The sequence below is a fragment of the Oncorhynchus mykiss genome, chromosome 16 (assembly GCF_057628025.1).
Source record: "Oncorhynchus mykiss isolate SJ-2025 chromosome 16, ASM5762802v1, whole genome shotgun sequence".
NCBI classification, from domain to species: Eukaryota; Metazoa; Chordata; class Actinopteri; order Salmoniformes; family Salmonidae; genus Oncorhynchus; species Oncorhynchus mykiss.
In genome coordinates this window covers 54600661-54622280 of record NC_143037.1, presented here as the reverse complement: position 1 = coordinate 54622280, position 21620 = coordinate 54600661, and the positions used below count along the sequence as shown (strand labels likewise).

The 21620-nt window shown below is 40.7% G+C and overlaps 1 protein-coding gene and 1 long non-coding RNA gene across 18 annotated transcripts in view; both read right to left on the bottom strand.

The window, feature by feature from the left end:
• Positions 1–1603: 1603 nt before the first annotated feature.
• On the bottom strand, positions 1604–6349 carry LOC110492224 (uncharacterized). 2 transcript variants are annotated; one of them, XR_016487368.1, is made up of 4 exons: positions 6184–6349; positions 5760–5827; positions 4075–4502; positions 1604–3627 (listed from the first exon to the last, which is right to left on the bottom strand). It is a non-coding gene; the product is annotated as an uncharacterized LOC110492224 (long non-coding RNA). The 2 variants fall into 2 exon arrangements; XR_016487369.1 differs by having other exon boundaries at positions 4075–4594; positions 6184–6347.
• Positions 6350–6548: 199 nt separating this feature from the next.
• The window catches only part of nadka (NAD kinase a), a 41913-nt gene continuing 26841 nt past the window's right edge, over positions 6549–21620 (bottom strand). For 4 of the 16 annotated variants that reach the window (XM_090203268.1, XM_021566332.3, XM_090203269.1 and 1 more), the window contains 9 exons: positions 15353–15482; positions 14943–15051; positions 14307–14392; positions 14036–14138; positions 13775–13884; positions 13055–13154; positions 12398–12555; positions 9697–9779; positions 6549–9307 (listed from right to left, as the gene is read on the bottom strand). In XM_090203268.1, the coding sequence (XP_090059394.1) occupies positions 9160–9307; positions 9697–9779; positions 12398–12555; positions 13055–13154; positions 13775–13884; positions 14036–14138; positions 14307–14392; positions 14943–15051; positions 15353–15482 (1027 nt within the window). In that variant the 3' untranslated portion in view covers positions 6549–9159. Of the gene's footprint in view, positions 9308–9696; positions 9780–11421; positions 12210–12397; positions 12556–13054; positions 13155–13774; positions 13885–14035; positions 14139–14306; positions 14393–14942; positions 15052–15352; positions 15483–17429; positions 18214–21620 lie in introns of those variants that run through there. The other 12 variants (XM_090203270.1, XM_090203271.1, XM_021566333.3 and 9 more) reach the window with 7 other exon arrangements.

Here is a 21620-nt window from a genome sequence, read left to right as displayed (position 1 = left end):
ATAGCTGTGCAACAACACTCCCCATCCAACCTGACAGAGCTTGAGGCTCTGCAGAGAAGAATGTGAATGTGATATCAATACATTTGCTAATATTTCTAAACCTGTTTTTGCTTTGTCATTATGGGTTATAGTGTGTAGATTGAGAAGCAACAACAATTTAATCAATTGTAGAATAAGGCGGTAACGTAACAGAATGTGGAAAAAGTCAAGTGGTCTGAATACTTTCTGAATGCACTGTATATTTTCAATTTGTATGATGTGGGTATTTTTTAAAATTTGTATGACATGTTATTAATTCCAATTCGTAGAGTATGTTACAAGTTCAATTGTCTTTAAGTGGTTGTGCTAAAAAAAATGTTTTATTGTACTGTCGGCCGACCCCCATTTTGTAGGTCCATTGATCCATGTAAGAAGGGGTGTGTTATGATGAGCATCTGTTGGCTGTCATGGACAAAGTTGAGTTTTTATTGAGAGTTAGAATAGAAGAATACACAATATGTAATTTCAACATTTGGTTGTGCTTCAGCAGTTTTTTTTTCTTGTCAGTCACTTAGTCACACAATTAGTCCATGTCAGCTAACATTTTTTAGATTGTAAATTAATCTTGTAGCCAGCTATCTAAACTTGCTGTAATCATGGTCGAGTTACCAACCAGGATGCCCTCATTGATTTTGTTAGTCACTCTCAGTCAGATATCATAATAAAAACTGCAAACCTTTCTTTCCACCCTATGACAAAATATGTAGAATTGCAGGAAATTTACTGTAAAATTGAACATTTTTCTCTCTGCACCATGGCAAAATTCGTAGAACTGCATGAAATTAGTTATAACATTGCTGCATTTTTCTCTGCCTCATGGCAAAATATATGTTTGGGTATAGTTGTGGGTATGCAGACCTGCGAACCAATGCAGCCTCCATGATGAGTTCAAATGTTGTTGTGGTCCCCACCCATAGCCAAGGGTGCTGAGGGTGCTGCAGCACCCCCCAAAAAATGTATTTTTATTCAGAAGAAAATGTGGGCCTGAGTGCTTGCAGACATAGAAACATCAAGAACAAGACAAGATTTTCTAGCTGCTGTTTCACTTAAAAATGGACGAGATACTCATCTTATCAACATAAAACTAAATTGTGTCCAGCGTCCTCAAGTCACAACATCGTTTTTTTTTACACCTCCATACAGGACTGCAGTCATGTGCACACAGGTGTGCTATATTTACAAGGTGCGTACCCCTATGTAAACTGCGGAGTTAGCCTTGATCATCGGAGGTACATTCATTTCCAAAGGACCGCTGCGTTTGCCTTGCAGCATTGCGTTGCAGAGACAGTTGTTGCGCGCTCTGTGTGGGGCATATGTTGGATTTATCGAACCTATGCGTCAAACTGTATGCGTAGACGGCTTGACATAAATGGTGGAAGAAGGTGAATGTTGAACTTTTGTTGCACAAATATCCAGATGATGCTGAGTACTATTTTGCACAAACACACTAACGGTGTAATTAAGGCGTTGAAGGTGTATTCCGCAACACATTATGCTCTAGGGGTGCTAATTAGTAAAATTACCCAAAATTGGGCAAATCAGTGCACATTTCTCCAAACCAGAATAAAAGCATACAGTCATATGTTTATTTAAGTAATATCGTGGTTCAATTAGCATATTTTTATACATCAGCTATACAATACACATATGGACTTGTTACCATCTTGTACTGTAACTAATATCCACATACTGTATATTCCTATTTCAGTCCATTGTTTAGCAATGGGAGGGCTCAGATCTTCCATCCCCAAACCTGAGACCAAGGCACCAGGAACTGATCCCTCCACTTTGTTGCCTGGTCAGTATACGTTCCAACTGTTCTCCTTATACATGGAGTAGAGAGACCTTTTTGTCACATTTAACCATTTATTCATTTCAACATTCTTCCTGAACTGCAAGAAAAGCTTTGGATAAGTTCTTTAGTGCCACATTTTTATATTATCACATGAATCAGAATGCAACGTACATTTTCACAGCACAAGAAGAATGACTGTCTTACTCAGGAATTTTCCCAGTTTTGATTGAGTAGGGCCTAAGTGTCACCGATGTGAAATGGCTAGCTAGTTAGGGGTGGTGCGCGCTAATAGTGTTTCAATCGGTGACTTCACTCACTCTGAGACCTTGAAGTAGTTGTTCCCCTTGCTCTGCAAGGGCCACAGATTTTGTGGAGCGATGGGTAACGATGCTTCGTGGGTGTCAATTGTCTATGTTTGCAGAGGGTCCCTGGTTCGAGCCCGGGTAGGGGCGAGGGGACCAAAGCCAATATGCTTTGCTTTCTCTTGACCCTAGAGATAAAGCCTTGGTCAGAGCTCTCATGCTTGAAGTTTTACTTCTGCTTCCTCATCGCCTCTTTGATGGCACTCCGGCCCTCACACTGACAAACATCTACAGGCAAAGTACAGCTATGAGGACGACTTCACTGTATCCCTCATCCAACTGGTTGGAATTTGTAAGTGGCGTGACTTACATTAGTGGCAATAACAACAGATTGGAAACTTATGACCTAATCAACAGCCACCTACGCCCCTCCTGAAAGCAGAAGTGTGCAGACATGAACACATGATGAAAAGTCCAGAGAAAATAAATGCAACCTCCGACTCAGATCATCCCCCATGTCAACATTGTGTGCTATGGTGAAATCCTGATTATGCCACCAACACCAAAGACTGTGTAATACGTCACAAGGGGCATCCTGTAGGAGAACAGGCAGTAGCTGATAGTGTTTGTCCTCAGTGTGTTGATGGTCATGATGCGCACTGTGGTCAACTTCATGGTGCTTCCAGTCCAGGATAGAAATAACTTGCTTGTGGTATGTTGCATATGGACGTACAAAATTAAACCAACCTCTTTTTAAAGGGTCATGTTCAGTACGGTACACCATAGCAAAACGTTTTGCAACGGAAAATAACAATCTGAGCTCTCATTGGACAAGTTCAGGTAGTAACTTCTTGTTTCAAAACGTTTCTCCCTACTGAACATGGCTCAATTATGACCAGATATATGACTGTGGTGTCTTTATGCCACAGATACTGTTTTGGTAGCGACAGTTGTGACTCGATGGCCTCTCATCTCCTTCTGAAAACCCATTGGATGAGAAAGCCAGAGGTACCGCCCCTCTTACCTTCTCCTCCAATAGGTTTTGAGGAGACGAGGAGTGATGACTCAAGGAGTATGCAATTAAGAAAAGGCCTGTGTGTGCGCTTTTGTGGAAGGTGCGGTTTGTATGCATCTTGTGTGTGGTCGTGGTGGCCCATGTCCTGTGCGCCACGCTGCTCCTCCAGAGGCCCAACATGATGGTCTGCCGGGTGGGCGGAGCTCTGGAGACCATCCAGGAGCAGTACTTCCTGCTCAATCTGTGCTCCTCCATGGTTACATTTGAACTACTGCCGCATTCCACATGAATCATAACACATCTGGCACCCGATAGCCATTGTCTTCCAACAGATGGTGTCATTCTAACGCGGTGTGGACTTGATCTGTGGTGCAGATGTATATGATTGACTTCAGGGTACCTGGGTATTTGGGATGGAGGTGTACTGGATAGGTAGTTGGTTTAACCTTGGGCTGGTTTTGAGATTTGTCTGTCAGCTGTGAGTAACAAGTATCAAGAGAATAAAAAATAAAAACAATGAATCATTGGTGTGCGTGCACTGAACATAATATTATGAGCAGCTACAAGTGCATAAACAGTGAGTATGTAAAGAACAGTACAGAAATAACTCACAATACAAGATTACACAATACTATGCATAAAGCATGTGAACTCAATAGAAGGTAGGGTGGTGGAAAGAATGTTAACCTTTAAAGATTCCAAGTATATACACAGTAAAGTACACCCACTAAAGACTTAAAAAAAAACAACATTTTGAGCAAAAGTGTTTAGGCAACTTCAAGGAGTAGGGCATTCAAGGAGTTGGTCTGATGGGAATCCATGATGTTATCGGCCTCCCCCCTTGCTTGAGGAACAATAGAAGCACTATAGAGAACAAAAGAGGAAAGCCCCACCCCCCACACTTGTGCAATGTCATGACTTACCTGGACCACCTATTAAGATGTGCCTTTTGTTAAGTAAATCAGGTGTTAAGAGGTGAAAAGGAGACTGGAGTTTCACTTATGAGGCGCATACTTCATGTAAAACAGGTTTGGCGCAATAACAGGTTTATCCATCCTTTGTTCCAGGTTTTAGAATGTGCCAGAGGTAGCCTACTTCCTGTACCTGATGTACATGGTGAGTAAAGCCAATGGTTGACCTGATCCCGAATCAGGTCTTTGGAGGAAATGTGGTTGGTTCAGAGATCCACTTCAAATGACCAGTCTTCTGACTTCAGATCAGTACACATTGGGGGCAGGACAAGGCGTACACACTGGAGACCGCTGCTGTGACAGGAGCAGTGATCTCAGTGCTGATCAAGGGCGTGCTCTTCTGGGCTCTCTTCTGATTGGCGCGCAGCTCTGGCCAGGGCCTGGACAGGAGTGAGTAGAGTATAGCTTATTTTTCCTTCACCTGTTCCATTGCTTGTTTACGAGGAGTCACTGGAAGTCCAGGATATTCAGGCTAGACAAGAACAAGGCTCATAGATGACACACAAACATGACTTCAAACAATATTTTGACACATTTAAGGATCATTTGTAGAAACACATTTTTGTTATGGGCACAGTAAAACAGTCATTCCGAGAACCTCTGACTGAAATCGAAAAATAGACCAACTACTTGTTTTTGTTGGAAGGTTTCCATCTAATTTGCGACATAATTTTTTGGTTTATTTCCATCAAACTGACTTGTTGCGGATAAAAGGCTGTGCATGATGACATAGTGCACATAAACACTTCTGGCTTAGAGCGACTGCCCCTAAAAAGCAACTTCCTTTTGAAAACGGTCTATATGGCATCAATTTGAGTCATTAACATTTAATAATGTGAAAATTGACCACAAAGTGTAAATAAGATCATTTGGATCATAAAGTCAGTCTTGTTCAAAACAGAGCTAGGAAAAACAATGGTCACGGAATGAAGGGTAAAGTAAGTTTTCCTTGGGTTGAGTTTCTTTCAGCCCCTTTCCACATGTCCACAGCACCCAAGTAATAATCAAATCGGCGTGCAGCTGCAAGCAATGCGATTGTAATGCCCATGGTCAATTTGGTTTGACATTCGATATCCCTTTGGGACAAGTTACCATCAGTAAATTACACAATGTTCATGGGACAACAAATTCTGTCAACATTTAGAAAATTGTACCGACACTTCCTGTTTCCTTCACAGCGGTGGTGATTGTTTTTATTTGGGGTATGAAAACTGTATTGAAAAATAGTTTGTGTGACTAACTAATCAGGGTACTTATGTTTCTCTCTCTCGTGTTAACAGACAAGCAGTAAATTGCTTTTGTGAGAAGGAAATGGCTACGGTTACACAGGACGGATTAGCTGTTTGTAACAATTTCCCAATCATTTTGTAACAACTCTGGTTCTAACTAATGTTTGAAGTTAGGAACTGGAGAGAAATGCACTCAAATGGCCATCTGACTGGTCTGTTTTTACTGGAGGCTTCCACTGCCTGTGTCAGACATAAGAATGTCATGCAAAACATTGTAAACTGATTATTTTATAATAGCTGTTGAGCATCACCACCGGTTATAATTTATTACACGAGTCTAGTGTACTAAACAGGGTTACTTTTTCACCACATTTTGCCTACTTCTGGAGTATTGTGGCCGATGCTTACCCTTCAGTGTGCCTACAACACATAGTGAGATGCTTGGCCACAGCATGCACAATCCAACTTTTTGATCACTGAAAGAATTACAGAAATACTAAATCAATGCAGTTATTCAGCACAATTATTTTATTTTCAGGGTCTGCTGCTTTTACCATAAACCTTTTAGCAAATGATCACTTACCGTGGTAATGCTTGTAGTAATATAAATAACAAGTATTCAGTGGTATTGTAATACAGCCCCATCTATGTAATTGACTGATACGTTTTATACTGGCAACTTTTTATTAGCATTTGAGATGTATCCTTTGTAAATAAGACCTATTCTTTTATATACATTAATGTATTAACTATTTGACATTTCAATTTTCTACGCACTTAAAGGAAATATCTTGAAGTTGATTAATCCTTATATCAATTAAAAGTTGCTCACATTGTTGATAGCCCGTTGACGTGATCTAGGTTTTTTGCTGCACTATGATAATAATTTGGTTGACCACCCATTGTGTTTTTGTAAGCTACAGGTTCTAAAAATTACAAAACAAAATCGTTGCAGTAAACTCCTTTGTTGCTTCATTTTGAAAAGAAATACAGGAAGAGGAGTGCACTGTTGGGAAAGAGATTACTTCCTCAAATATTCAATGGGTAATAAATCATAGGTTGTGTTCTCTATTTCCTTGTTCCTGGACACCTACAAAAGGGTTCAAATTCATCAGATGAAACCAACATGCAGTAAATTAATGTCTCAACAAGGCACACCAATAATACCAAACAAATAAATTCACACTTGCCCGACAATTCATTGGCTCTCTGTTTATTAAAGTGCTCTGGAAAAATAGCAGAATTCATTTCAGAAACAATATTTACAAAACGTACCATTACAAAAGAGTTATAGGACCACAGAGATGTAGAAGTCTACAAAACAAAGTGAGAAGCACTTGAAGATTAGACTTGACATAGAAAGCATCATAGGAATAAGGTCCTTCATCCAAAAGGAACCATAAAGGTATCACATTGGGGAAGCTTAAATGATTTCAGTGTAAAAATCTTGGTTCTTTCGTTATCTATCGGCTGGTTTGTAAGGCAAAGTCCACGACTGCCATTACTTCAGTAGAGGATACACTGTACTAACTGAAAAACGAGAAGTATAGTAGCAAATAAAGACAAACACATTTCTTTCAAATGTTTGCTCTTATAAAACGATATCCCCTAACAACTGAAGGGACTGTCATTCAATCTTGATGAACAGACTCCACTCCAAACTCAATTGTTAGAGGAAATTAATATTTTTCTACTTTAAGAGAATAGATTGTGAAACTAACCTGCACTGAAGCCTTAAGACGATATCAATATAGAAAAAGTACCAAAGAGATTTATATTTCAGCAATGATACAGTGCAAACTGGTTAATAAACATATAGGCTATATAAAAAAACATCTTATTGAAGCATCATAAATGAGAAAATAAAGGAATGATTGATTGACTAGTTAAGAGTGAGCTGGTCCTCTTGCAGAGTGTGGTGCACTGGTATCCAGAGCTTAAACCACTTTTTCCATTGGGGAAAACGTCACTTGCCCATCGAACAAGTACATTTAACACGCAAATTCATAATGTATTAAATTCATATAAACTATAATTAGTTGTCTCTAAAATGAACATCTATCTGATAGTTAAATATTATATTATAACTCCTTGATAAAAATGTTATATGAAAAACATGTCAATTGTATCACATCGTATCTTTTACCACCCCCCGAAAAGCCAATTAGGAAAGAAGAAAAACCCTCAAACCATCATATCATATTTTATTATATTATCAAGTCGATATTTCAGAGCTGGTCCGTCAGAGGGGGTGAGAATTATTCTCATTTGGTACGGTAGGCCAACACCTACAACTGGTATAGGAATGCCTTCAATCTCTCATCATACTGCAATAAGTCTGACACCATAGGTCAGGGGCGGACAACCCTGGTCCTGGAGTGCCACAGGCACAGCAGGGTTTAGGTCCATCCAGGCACCACACCAGACTCATCACCTCGCCAACTGAGCCAATTATTCAATATCATTGATGGGCTAAATTCCATCTACCTGTCCTCTCAAGTCTAAAGCAAATATAAATACGTAAACTATAAAAACCTGAGGTATCCACGGCACTCCGGGACCAGGGTTGCCCTACCCCTGTCTTGGGTGGTAAAACCCTGTAGAATCACAACTCCCTTCGTTGTGAACAACGGAATTACCTTGAAATGAATGACATAGTAGATCTATGGCTTTACAGTGAAAGGCAATGAATACAATCAAGTTGTGGTCTCATCTCACCTGGAATGGACTTTAGTTCTTAACGTTTGTTCCATACTGTTCTGGCATTTTACATGGTCAGACACTACAACGTTGTTGTAGACAGAGTAGTTAACGTAAGATGAACATGTACTGAAGCTTCTCAAATGGCTTGCACTGCAGACAAACTGCAGAGAGAGGAATACTGAAGATATGATTATGCTACACTTGCACTAAGCTGTAAATACGATTAAGAAAATTAAAGTTATGTAAACCTTAATAAGCAATTATCTATGTAATAGTTATGAGTTGAAGGCACAATCTACACATTTAGTTCATTATTGCAGAGTAGACGCAATTATTCTGCTTTTCCTGAAGTAGTAATAATAATAATAATAATACCTAATTTTCTGTTAGGGATTGTATAAAAAACAAATACATTTAATTCCTTATCTCCATTATCTCCAAGAACATTGGTTCTTGATGAACAACCCCACTGACAATAGTCACGACATCTGTTTTCTATGTTGAGGATCTTGGCAGCCCCTTAGCATTCACGTCGCTCAAGCTAAACAAAACAACGTTCATGGTTTAAGAGGAGCCGAGGTTTGTCCCTGATAGCCTGTAAGACGCCACGAAACAATAGACAAAGTGCTAAAACAGACCACATTATATCTCATGGGCCAACTTTAACAATCATTATCAGGAGGATTGATATCATGGTTTTGATCCCTAGCTCAGTATTACTTTGTCTGACTGAAAACAATCCAGGTTTAAGTTAACCCGTGAGACTATCTGTTGGCATAAAAAGGCAATTTCGACAATCTTTTTCAAAGGGCGTGAAATTCTTAACAGTAAGGGATGATTCATTCTAGAACCAAAACAAAATAATGCAAACCATCTCTGGAGGATATTAGTTGCAAATTTACCCGATGGAATCCAACTGAAGTCAATGGGTGCATTCCAGATATAGGATATCAAAATATCATGTTGACGTCGTATCCTAGTATGTTAAAACACTTGTCCAGGTATTATAAAGATCGGATTTCATCAGTGAACTGTGCAGAATCTGTATATCTGGAACGCACCCAAAGGGTCAACATAGCGTCACCAGGAGGCGAGTTTGTTGGCCTCAGAATTCTTCCTCCTCTGAGCTGAGGTAGTTCTGCTTCTTCCTCACATTCCAGTGTAAACATTGGCTCAGGCTCTCAAACCAGTCGTTCACGGGGTCCCGGAAACAGATGGAGGGAACAGGGAAGCAGGAAGTAGTGATGGTAATGCTGGAGATGAGACAATAGGGAGATAAAGAGCAAAGACCGTCAAGTCTTGAGTGGGAGGCATGCCAGGTATTCACAATCATCCAAAAAATTACTTGAAAATGACAGACTGACGCTGTTACTAGTAAATCAATGAAATTGGCTGCGAGCATTTTAGCAACAAGGAATAATTCTCTCTGCCTACATAAAGGAAAACCTGTACTGAACATCGTGTGACATGACCTTCTTGGCTTGAGTCCATGAAACGGGTCAATATAATTACATAACTGTGTGTATTCAGGCGACTTGCGGAAGTGTGTCAGGCTATCTTCCATGTTCATCAGCATTTGATGTTCGGTGGTAATTTAATTAAGGGGAGGTTGCAGTGATTGAGGTGTCAAAAGGTTGCCCACCTGTCTCCATGGCAGATCTCTTGTCTCTTCCTCCCGTCAAATGACACCCAGGCCGTATTTCTGGCGTCACGTGACAGCATGATCTGAGCGTGACAAACGGAGCAGAAGAACGACCAGTCAAAGACAACAAAAAGTCTTCAGCAGAAAATGCTCTGTTAAAGTGTGTGTGTGTGTGTGTGTGTGTGCGTGTATTACAAGCAATTCCCATCACCTGTGACAACTGAAGGGTACGCATTGTGCTAGCTGTGTGTCAGACTGATCATTTCTTACCGGTCATTGCCTGTGTTGTCTTACGCAAATGTGTTCTGGAGAGGAGTAGTAAATGCTAAAGGATTGTGGAGAGGAGCGGTAAATAGATCATGTCTATGTTGAATGTGTCTGTGTATGAATTTGCGTGAATGTACAGTACCAGTCAAAAGTTTGGACACCTACTCATTCAAGGGTTTTTATTTTTACCATTTTCTACATTGTAGAATAATAGTGAAGACATCATAACTATCCTCGACGATGTCATCTACAAAATAGCTTCCAACAAACTGGATGCAGTCTATCACAGTGCCATCCGTTTTGTTACCAAATCACCTTATACCACACACCACTGCGACCTGTATGCTCTAGTCGGCTGGCCCTCGCTACATATTCGTCGCCAGACCCACTGGCTCCAGGTCATCTATAAGTCTATGCTAGGTAAAGCTCCGCCTTATCTCAGTTCACGATAACAACACCAACCCGTAGCACACGTTCCAGCAGGTATATCTCACTGATCATCCCCAAAGCCAACACCTCATTTGGCTGCCTTTCCAGTTCTCTGCTGCCAGTGACTGGAACGAATTGCAAAAAAACAAAAAAAACAAAAAAAGACTAAAAAAAAAAATCGCTAAAGTTGGAGACTTATTTCCCTCACCAACTTTAAACATCAACTATCTGAGCAGCTAACCGATCGCTGCAGCTGTACATAGTCCATCTGTAAATAGCCCACCCAATCTACCTTCCTCATCCCCATACTGTTTTTATTTGATTTACTTTTCTGCTCTTTTGCACACCATCATCTGCTCATTTATCACTCCAGTGTTAATCTGCTAAATTGTAATTATTCGCTCCTATGGCCTATTTATTGCCTACCTCCTCATGCCTTTTGCACACACTGTATATAGACTTTCTTTTTTCTACTGTGTCATTGATTTGTTTGTGTTATTGGCTTGTTTATTGTTTACTCCATGTGTAACTCTGTTGTTGTCTGTGTCACACTGCTTTGCTTTATCTTGGCCAGGTCGCAGTTGCAAATGAGAACTTGTTCTCAACTAGCCTACCTGGTTAAATAAAGGTGAAATAAAAAAATAAGATAAAATATGGAATTATGTAGTAATCAAAAAAGTATTAAACAAATGCTAATATATTTTATATTTGAGATTCTTCAAAGTAGCCACCCTTTGCCTTGATGACAGCGTCGCACACTTGGCATTCTCTCAACCAGCTTCATGAGCTAGTCACCTGGAATGCATTTCAATTAACGGGTGTGGCTTGTTAAAGTTCATTTGTGGAATTTCTTTCCTTCTGATTGGCTCAAATGCATTAAGTTGTGTTGTGACAAGGTAGGGGTTGTATACAGAAGATAGTCTTTTACCAAATAGGGCTAAGTTCATATTATGGCAAGAACAGCTCAAATAAGCAAAGAAAAACAACAGTCCAATGCTTTAAGACATGAAGGTCAGTCAATCCAGAAAATGTCAAGAACTTTAAAAGTTTAATCAAGTGCGGTCACAAAAAACATCAAGCGCCATGATGAAAACGGCTCTCATGAGGACCTCCACAGGAAAGGAAGCCCCAGAGTTACCTCTGCAGAGGATACGTTCATTGGAGTTATCAGCCTCAGAAATTGCAGGCCAAATAAATGCTTCAGAGTTCAAATAACAGACACATCTCAACATCCACTGCTCAGAAGAGACTGCATGAATCAGGCCTTCATGGTCGAATTGCTGCAAAGAAACCACTACTAAATGACACCAATAAGAAGGAGACTTGTTTCTTGGCCCAAGCACGAGCAACAGACATTAGACCGGTGGAAATCTGTCCTTTGGTCTGATGAGTCCAAATTTGAGATTTTTGGTTCTAAACGTGGTGTCTTTGTGAGACGCAGAGTAGGTGAACGGATGATCTCTGCATGTGTGGTTACCACTGTGAAGCATTGTGGTGGTGGTGTGATGATGCTTTGCTGGTGACAGTCTGATTTATTTAAAATTCAAGGCACACTTATCCAGCACGGCTACCACAGCATTCTGTAGCAATACGCCATGCCGACTATCATTTATTTTCAACAGGACAATGACCCAACACACCTCCAGGCTGTGTAAGGTCTATTTGATCAAGAAGGACAGTGATGAGTGCTGCATCAGATGACGTGGCCTCCAAAATCCCCCGACCTCAACCCAATTGAGATGGTTTGGGATGAGTTGGACCACAGAGTGAGGGAAAAGCAGCCAACAAATGCTCAGCATGTGGGAACTCCTTCAAGACTGTTGGAAAAGCATTCCAGGTGAAGCTGGTTGAGAGAATGCCAAGCGTGTGCAAAGCTGTCATCAAGACACTTGGTCACTACATGATTTCATAAGTGTTATTTAATAGTTGATGTCTTCACAATTATTTTACAATAAAGAAAACAGTAAAAATAAACTTTTGACTGGTTCTGTATGTGTGTGTTTACCTTGAGTTCCACCCCAGCAGGCACTACGATGGGTCTGAAGGACAATGAGTGGGGGCAGATGGGGGTGATCATGATGGCCGGCACGTTGGGGTGGATCATGGAGGCTCCGGCCGCCACCGCGTACGCCGTGCTGCCCGTGGGAGTGGACACTATCACACCTGAGACAACACAGACACTACTTTAAGCACAACCGCAAAAACACTCAAGTGACACACGCCTACAAACACCAACAAGCTGAAAGCATTTCCAAAACTCAGTAAACCATTACCGAAGACAAGGGAAATACATCAGACCCTGAGAGGCTTCCAGAGAGGGAATTACTAGGCAGTAGTGAAGGACAGATGGGATAGTTTGGTCTATGCTCTACTAACAAGGCGAGCTGCAGTCCAACAGTCTGCAGCACAAATAGACCATCAGTACCACTGGTGCTTGTTTGCACTCTTGGCTTGTACACAGGCAGTAAGCAGTAGCACAAACAGTATGACGACCAGTTACAGCATCTAAACTCTAATACAACTTAAAATCAGAGCTGCATTAACAATAAAAGTGTATTATATTAGTGAAACATCTAAGTGGGAAATAAAAGTGAAGCAGCCAAAACAGATGGGGTGTAATCCTTTAAACCAGTAGCAGCAGGTTGAGGAGTTTACTACTCACCGTCTCCCTGTACCGTGGTGATGAGGTGTCCGTCTAGGAAGAGGTCCACGTTGGAAAGGTAGGACGATGGGCCTCTGTCCACCACCACCTCATTTAGCACCTGTTGGACCAAAACACCCAGAGCCACGTTAACCAGAGATACTGCACTAGCCAAGTTGTTAGTCACTTTGGGAACCCTTTTTGAACACAGCCATATGTTATGACTTGTCAAAGTCCACTCAGTAGGAAGTATGATGACACAACTCAAACATCCCACGCAGCTCACGTACATCAACTCCATGATGTGATAGGCCAAAATGGAAGCAAATAGCGTGGATTGTTAGAACCTTCAGAAAAACAGGGAAACCACACCTTGTGAAGGATTACATCAAACAAATAAGGAAGAATTGAAACAAGACCTGAAGGATTGCTGCCACCCTACACACCCCAGAAAAGGTGGTACATTTCAAACTTCCTGGTGTTTTATCACCCCACTGGGATCTGTGGTCAGGCCTGTGGCAGTGGGAATATTACCAGAGGAAACGCCTCATGTCCGCTACATGCACCCGATGACTGCATGTTTGTTCAACACGTCGCAACAATAGGTGAACACCCAGTGACCACACAGTAAAGACAATAAGCATGAGATGTGCCAAGTCATCATGATGCTAGGAACCTATTGTGGTATGAACCATAATACTAGGATTACATAACCAGCCAGGTGTATGGTGTAGAGCTCACCTGGTACTGCATGGATTTGCGGCTGCCCTCACTGTCACCGTTCGTCATGATGATGCCCTTCTTCACCACTCTCACCCGCAGGCGACTGCGCAGGATGATGGCGGTGTTACCTGCTCAACAGAAACACACACCCCAAAAGAGAAACACACACACGTTAAACCAAAAGGAGCACAAAGAGGTTAACCTAGCTGCTAGAAATGAGAGCACGGCTCCTGTTATTGAAATTAGATAAGGCAGAGGCTAAAGGAAAACACAACGTACCCTCAATGATTTGGGTGACCTGAGACTGGTATGTGTCAAATTTGAAAGGTGTGAGGAAGCCCAGAGAACCCAGGTGGAAGGCCATAACAGGTGGAACGCTCTCCTGAAAACACAGGAGCATACGCACGCTATGGAATAAGCTAAATTGATACAAATCCATACACAACCAAGTTGCGGAATTATTTTAGTACAATTCACACAGAGTACACTCAAAAATGTATAAATGAATGTGTTTACTATACCACAAGATGTTAATATTGTAAATGTATACCTGGAAGAGTGACGATGCGTAAAGTAAGGTCCCATCTCCACCAAGACAGATGATGAAATCCACTCGATTGGAAATGTCATCGAGATCTGAACAGTGCATGCAAACACATTAGGATCATGTCCGTAAGAGAAAGCAATACTACTTAGAGTTCCATAGACAATCCTGACACTACATCACTAGCTAGAGAGTCGCGCAGATCAATCTATCATCAATAAGGATTGTATTCACTAGGCACCAAATGGAAGAAAACAAACTAAAATAGGGAGGAACTAGGGAAAGGGCATACCTAGTCAGTTGCACAGCTGAATGCATTCAACCGAAATGTGTCTTCCGCATTTAACCCAACCCCTCTGAATCAGAGGTGCGGTGGGGGGCTGCCTTAAATCAACATCCATGTCTTTGGCACCCAGGGAACAGTTGTTGGGGGTTAACAGCCTTGCAGATTTTTCCACCTTGCCAGCTCAGGGATTCGAACCATCAACCTTTTGGTTACTGGCCCACTCTTAACCGCTAGGCTACTTGTCGCCCCTAAACCTCTCCCATAAGATAATGCATACTCGTTTTCTGATGTAAAAAGTGCTACGGTGTGCACTAATCAATACAACCCAGTCCTCTGATGGCTAGTGGTCTCCTCACCTTCTCTGAAGGTACAGAACTTCTGGATGACGGCCCCAAAGCTCTCATCGCCCGCAATGGCTGTGTCCGCCAGAACCTTGCTCTCCACATAAACAATCATGTTTTTCTGCTAGAACAACGCACAAGTATAAACATATGCATTAGCAACATGCACATGTAATCACCCTTTAGAAGACGAACGGGTCGACAGGATATTCCGACTCTACAGTTTACAAGCAGCTTTCCTTTCTAATGAGGTAAAAAAATAAAAAAAAAAAGTGTACAAATTCTCAGTCGCTAAAACCTGTTTTCAGGGACTTCATTGCAGACTTTAATATACCTAATATAATATACCACACAGGCCGCTAAGGTGCAGGAAGCTATAATATGAGACTAGATGGACTCAGCAAAAAAAGGTGCAAATGTCCTACCTCTGTGAGAAAAACACACAGCTCTTTGAAAGGCTGCAGTAGACTGGCATCCTGGATCTTCTTGACGACAAGGACACTTTTGGGAGGCTTGTTCCACGTCAGCCTCTGACTGGCTGGGTCCTGAATGTGCCTGGATGGCAAGAACGACCAGATTTAAATCAATACCTTTTCAAAATGGTCATATTTGACTGGACAATTTGATCACTCATCGTTTGATCAAAGGGATTGCAGCAATAAAGAGAATCATTGAAATGTTGTTCCTTAATATAGAGACATGCATGACTCATTGACCCAATCGGGCTTTCCAAAATTATACCATTTTGGTGGAGCACCATTTGTAAACATACAGCTAAGAGCAATAGTTGACAAGTCATTGCTCACCTTGACATCTTGGAGGTACAGTATGTAAATAAATAGTTTACACATTTGTAATTATATCATGGTTGCTCACTACTGTAACCTGTAAGCTTTGTGGCTGTGGAACATTTCTGGCTTGGGCACGGTGAGCTCTCAATAGCCATGTTTTGAGCTCTTGTTGGCTCAGTGTTACTTCATACGGTTTGTGTTTGCCCAGTTGGATAAGAGGCAAGGCTGCTTAACACCTATCCTATTATTGGCCAGGGCTTAGTCTAGCAACATCAGAGTTCAAAAGGGTCAGGGGCCCAGTACATTTACATACTCATCACAGGGACCTCGCGTTCCAACCAAGGTGGAGGAATAACACCCTGATTAAGGGTACAGATTGTAAATGCTTTGGTGTCATAATTCTAGGGCTGTGAATTGCCAGGGCCCTCACGATACAATATTATCACAATACTAAGGTGCTGACACAATATATATTGCTATACGATGGTCCAAAACATATTGCGCACCATATGTCTGCTGCAGAGAAACAAGAGAGCCATGAAAACGAGTTTTGATCAGTCATGGAAATAAGTGCTGAAAACAAATTGGCTCCCTATTTAAAAATAAAATGGAGAACAAGCTATGAAGGAAAAATACTGGAGTTTGAGCAGGTACAGAGAACAAGCTAAAAAATAATATTGTGATAGTCAAAATGATTCCCCCATCACTACATAAAGGAAGTATTTTTCTTGTCAACTTCCACTGTTGTATTTGTTTCATATTTCCAACGTCATGTACATTTTTGAAGGTTTACAGATACACTTAAATACTTTATCAATTGTTACGCGGTAGAACTTGCACTTGCCATTTATTCAAAGTAAGGCTACTTGTAATTTATCATTACACTTGCCTGTGATTGGCTTTATCAGTCATTGTAGACCTTATGAGCTGGTTAGACATTACCTTAAGTGAAAACTCAAATGGCCAATTTAAACAAAAACCCAAACTAATCCACAAGTAGCCTAATTTAGGGAAAACCATAGTTAGGCCAAAGATGTTTTTATAACTAAGCCAAGATAGACCACAGCCTGTCGTTTCCAATGGGAACAAATTAGTCAGTGTGCAGAACAAACAAGGAGGTGGACGAGCTAGCGAGATCCTATTGGCCCGTTCTAGCATGCAATGGCATATTTCTGTTAGGGACTGACTACTCTGATGTACGTATGTGATACAACTCAATTCACCTTTGCACTCCTAAAGAACACCATTTTAATTTTTTTTTGGCAAAGGGTAAAGTCTACAAAAACTTAGTCCACTCTGCTCATAACAGATTCTAGCTTTGGGAACAGAAAACTGTATTAAGATAAAATGTTTAAGTTGATGAGAAAACGTGCAGAATGTCAGTCAAAATTCATCTCCTTCCATCTTCAACCACTGGGCTTCCTCTCACTACCATATTTGGTAGTGAGTGAAAACACCAAGCGGATGCTTCACATTTACACAGCCAGTGAAATATCATTTTTCTGTGGTTAGGCGGTCTGCTGACCTTGTGCAAGATCAAAGTGTTCTTTTGAGATAAATGTTTCACATAGAAAATGTGTTAAAACTTACTGCCAACAATAGAAGACAATACAGGTTAAAAATTCAGTCAAACATTACTGGCACCACCATGTTCCTGTTGAGAAACGCTGTCAGCAGACCGAGAGACAGAGAGGAACGAGAATATTCTTACCATTTCCACACTTTGTTGTTGCTGTTCTCCAGAGCTTGCTGTTGCACACACTGGTTGAATTTCATGTCTGCTTGCATGTGATGAGGCTTCTTCTAGCAGAGATGAGTGGAAGGCACTAACTGCCAGGTTTTGCCTTGCTACCTGCTCTTCAGTCTACCGATTCCACAATCTAAAGCAAAACAATTCATTCTGCTCTGTAGTCTTCCCATGAGCTGTCTTCAATCTCTCCCCCTCATCAAAACACCAGGAAAGCCAAACTAGTCACTAATTCTTGAATTGCTGTCCACACAACAACGTCTAAAAGTTAAATCTCTATTCTGCCAGTCATCCAAACCGCTCACTCATCTTAAGACTGACCTGAAAGATGACATCACCACAAGTAACACCCACAACCACTACAGACCTGCCCCTTTAAGGGAAGACTACCCTCTCATTGGCTAGCTGTGTTATGATATAGAACAATGTTCAAGTGGATTTTCCCCAGGTAGGTCAACCTAAATACAGTAAGAGCTAAATACCTTCAACTACCACATACTGCTATGTTGAAAAAAATAAAAATAAAATGTAAGCATTGTATTCAAATACACATTTTAGAAGAGTTAAATTGTAAACAAATATTTTGTTAAATAAAATAAAAAAAGAGCCATCCTACAACAAGTGCCTGTCAAAGACTGCTCTTTGTCATACCAGATATATTAAGGGTGTGGATTCTCTCTATAGTCCATCACTACACAGTCCCTAGTGTCTCTGTCGGTCTCTCTTACACACACAAAGAAAAATGCCCTTCCTATTAGGGTTGGGTAGTTTAAATGGACACACCCACCCAGACAAGGAAATGGCTTACCAGGGAAAAGTTATAAAGGTGTTATTGCTTATAGCATTGAGTCATGAACAGACTAATTCATCCTAGACCCACCAACGTCTTCTGAACTTCATGCCATTTTAAAAATGTAATTTCTCTGCCATTTTTTAAGTCATATCTCCCCCCAGTCCTGGACTTTTCCTAAATAAGTCTATTTAACACACTGACATTGTAAGAATTTCGATAACAAACAGAATGTGTTAGGCATTTTTAGGAGGACGTCAGTTGCCTGCCCAGCTGATAATGGCCCATCGAAACTAAACCTAAACAAATTTCACACATTTAATAACAGATGTTATCTATAGACAAGATTACCTTAATAATAGTCTGAGGGGTGACAATCAATTGTCAAATAGTGAATGAAGAGACCACACACACACACACACACACACGTGTTCACCTCTCCAAGAGAAATCCCCTCTTCATTCCCAGTCATGGCTAAAGAACCAATTAACACTAGAATAGCCAGGCCTAAACAAGTTCAATAGCCACACCCTTGGAGCATCTTATGATTCAATTTAAATATAGGCCTACACCATCATAAAGTAAGAAACATTATTATGCTAATAAAATGTATTTCAAAATAACAGAATAGCATATTTTGAGTTTAATCAACATGTAGAATCGCTGGGAAATGAATAGAAAATGCAGGCCGATGTTCTGTGGTCAGAGGAGAAAGGATGACCACCCGCGCACGGTTGATGTTCATGTTTGTATGTCTTCCCTCTAAAGCACACTATCAACCTACACTGCTACTCAGTTATGTATTTATCAAGGAGTACTGGTAGGCAGTGGTGTAAAGTACTTAAGTAAAACTACTACTTAAGTAGTTTTTTGGGGGGGGGTATCTGTACTTCATTTATATTTTTTACTACATTCCTAAAGAAAATATTGTACTTTTTACTCCATACATTCCCCATGACAACTCAAAGTACTAGTTACATCTTGAATGCTTAGCAAGACAAGAAACTGAAATTGATGCACTTATCAAGAGAACACGTGGTCATCCCTACTGCCTATGGTCTGGCGGACAAACTAAACACAAATGCATCTTTTGTAAATAATGGTCTGAGTGTTGGTGTGCCCCTGGCTATAAGTAAAAATAAGAAAATGATGAAGTCTGGTTCGCTTAATATATGGAATTTGAAATGTATACTTTTACTTTTGATACTTAAATGTAAAACCAAATCCTTTTAGACTTTTACTCAAGTAGTATTTTACTTGGTGACTCATCTTTTTAATAGAAAGTTACTCAAGTCAAATTATACTTTTACTCAAGTATGACAATTGAGTACTTTTCCCAACACTGCTGATAGGCAGGCTGTATCAGTTTTATAGGCTCTCTCTGCTACTTATAGCCAGCCCAGAGGCTTTGCACCTGAGGATGCTGATCCAATCTAATTCTATTTGTCACATGCGACAAATACAACAGGTGTAGACTATCTTGAAACGCTTACTTACGAGCCTTCTCCCAACAATGCAGTTAAGAACATTTAGACAAATTTGCTACAAAATAAGTAAATAGTAACAATAAAATAACAATAATGAGACAAAATACAAAGAGTACCGGTACCTAGTCAGGTAGTTGAGGTAATATGTAGATGTAGGTAGGGGTAAAAGTGACTAGGCAATCAGGATAGATAAACAGTGCAGCAGCATGGTACGTAAAGAGTGTGAAAGTGTATATATGTAAGTGTGTCAATATGCATATGTGTGTGAACGTACGTAGTCACCATTCATCCATTATTGCTGCTTAAAGCAGACAGTATAATAACCAAGTTACATGATGGCCCGAGTCAAGGGCCAAGGAAAGCTCTGGCCAATCTAAGGGGCAGCCAAACTGCTTTGGTAAGAGTCTTTCATGAGCTGTACGTAGACTATCCCATAATGTGTGATCTTGGCCTGTATCCACAAAGCACCTGAGAGTTGAAAACCAGCCGTAAGTGCTGAGAATAGAGATATTTTAATTATACTCTTATGGGTAAAAATAAAAACTAAGCCTGAAGCCTATTCGGCAGATATTGAGGAGCCCTCATGAGCTGTCCATTAAGAGTTACCAGCAGAATTTTTGAGGCAGTAAGTGAGCGTTTCACGCACCAAACAGGCAATTGATTTGGAATAATATCTGTATATTTCTGTATGATCAACCCATAAAAGGAAATATCTATGTGACCCCAAACTTTGTAACGGTAGTGTACATGCAACATAATATCCCGCACTTTTGACAATGATTTGAAGGCATATTTCACATGATATACCGTCACGTCACACTTGTGTTTCGATTTAATTAAACTACACCATGTATCACTATTCCATGTTGTCCCTTTGGAACGCAAAATCACAAAATCTACAGCCGGCGATGCCTCCTTGCGATTGTTGCAAATTATGGGGAATAACCAATGGCAGAGCGTAATAACATTTTCCACAATCTCAAATTGTCTTGTTCACCAGCTGAGAAACTTTAACGAATAGATTTTTACTCTGAGTGTCTGACCTGTGTCTTAAAGGCCCAGTGTAGTCAAAAAAGTAATTGTCCTGTTTTACACTACATGACCAAAAGTAAGTGGACACTTGCTCGTCAAACATCTCATTCCAAAATCACACACATTAATATGGAGTTGCACCCCCCTTTGTTGCTATAACAGCCTCCACTCTTCTGATAAGGCTTTCCCACTAGATGTTGGAATGGAGGCAAGTCCCCACAGCAGCCACAAGCGCATTAGTGAGGTCGGGGGCGATTCGGCCTGGCTTGCAGTCGACTTTCCAGTTCATCCCAAAGGTGTTCGATGTAGTTGAGGTCAGGGCTCTGTGCAGGCTAGTCAAGATCTTCTACACCGATCTTGACAAAATATTTCTGTATGAACCTTGCATGGAACTTGGTAGTGAGTGTTGCAACCGAGGACAAACTATTTTTAGCACTGCTTCAGCACAGTGGTCCCATTCTTCGAGCCTGTGTGGCCTACCACGTTGCAGCAGAGATGTCTAGGTGTAACAACATTTCCAATTCACAATAACAGCACTTACAGTTGAACAGGGAAGCTCTAAAAGGGCAGAAATTTGACGAACTGACTTGTTGGAAAGGTATAGGATGCCACGTTGAAAGTCACTGAACTCTTCAGTAAGGCCATTCTACTGCCAAAATGTTTGTCTATGGGGATTGTATGGCTGGGTGCTTAATTTTAGACATCGATCAGCAACGGGTGTGGCTGAAATAGCTGAATCCACTAATTTGAAGGGTTGTCCACATACTTCGGTATACAGTGCCTTCGGAAAAGTATTCCGACCCCTTGATTTTCCACATTGCTACGTTACAGCTTTATTCTAATATG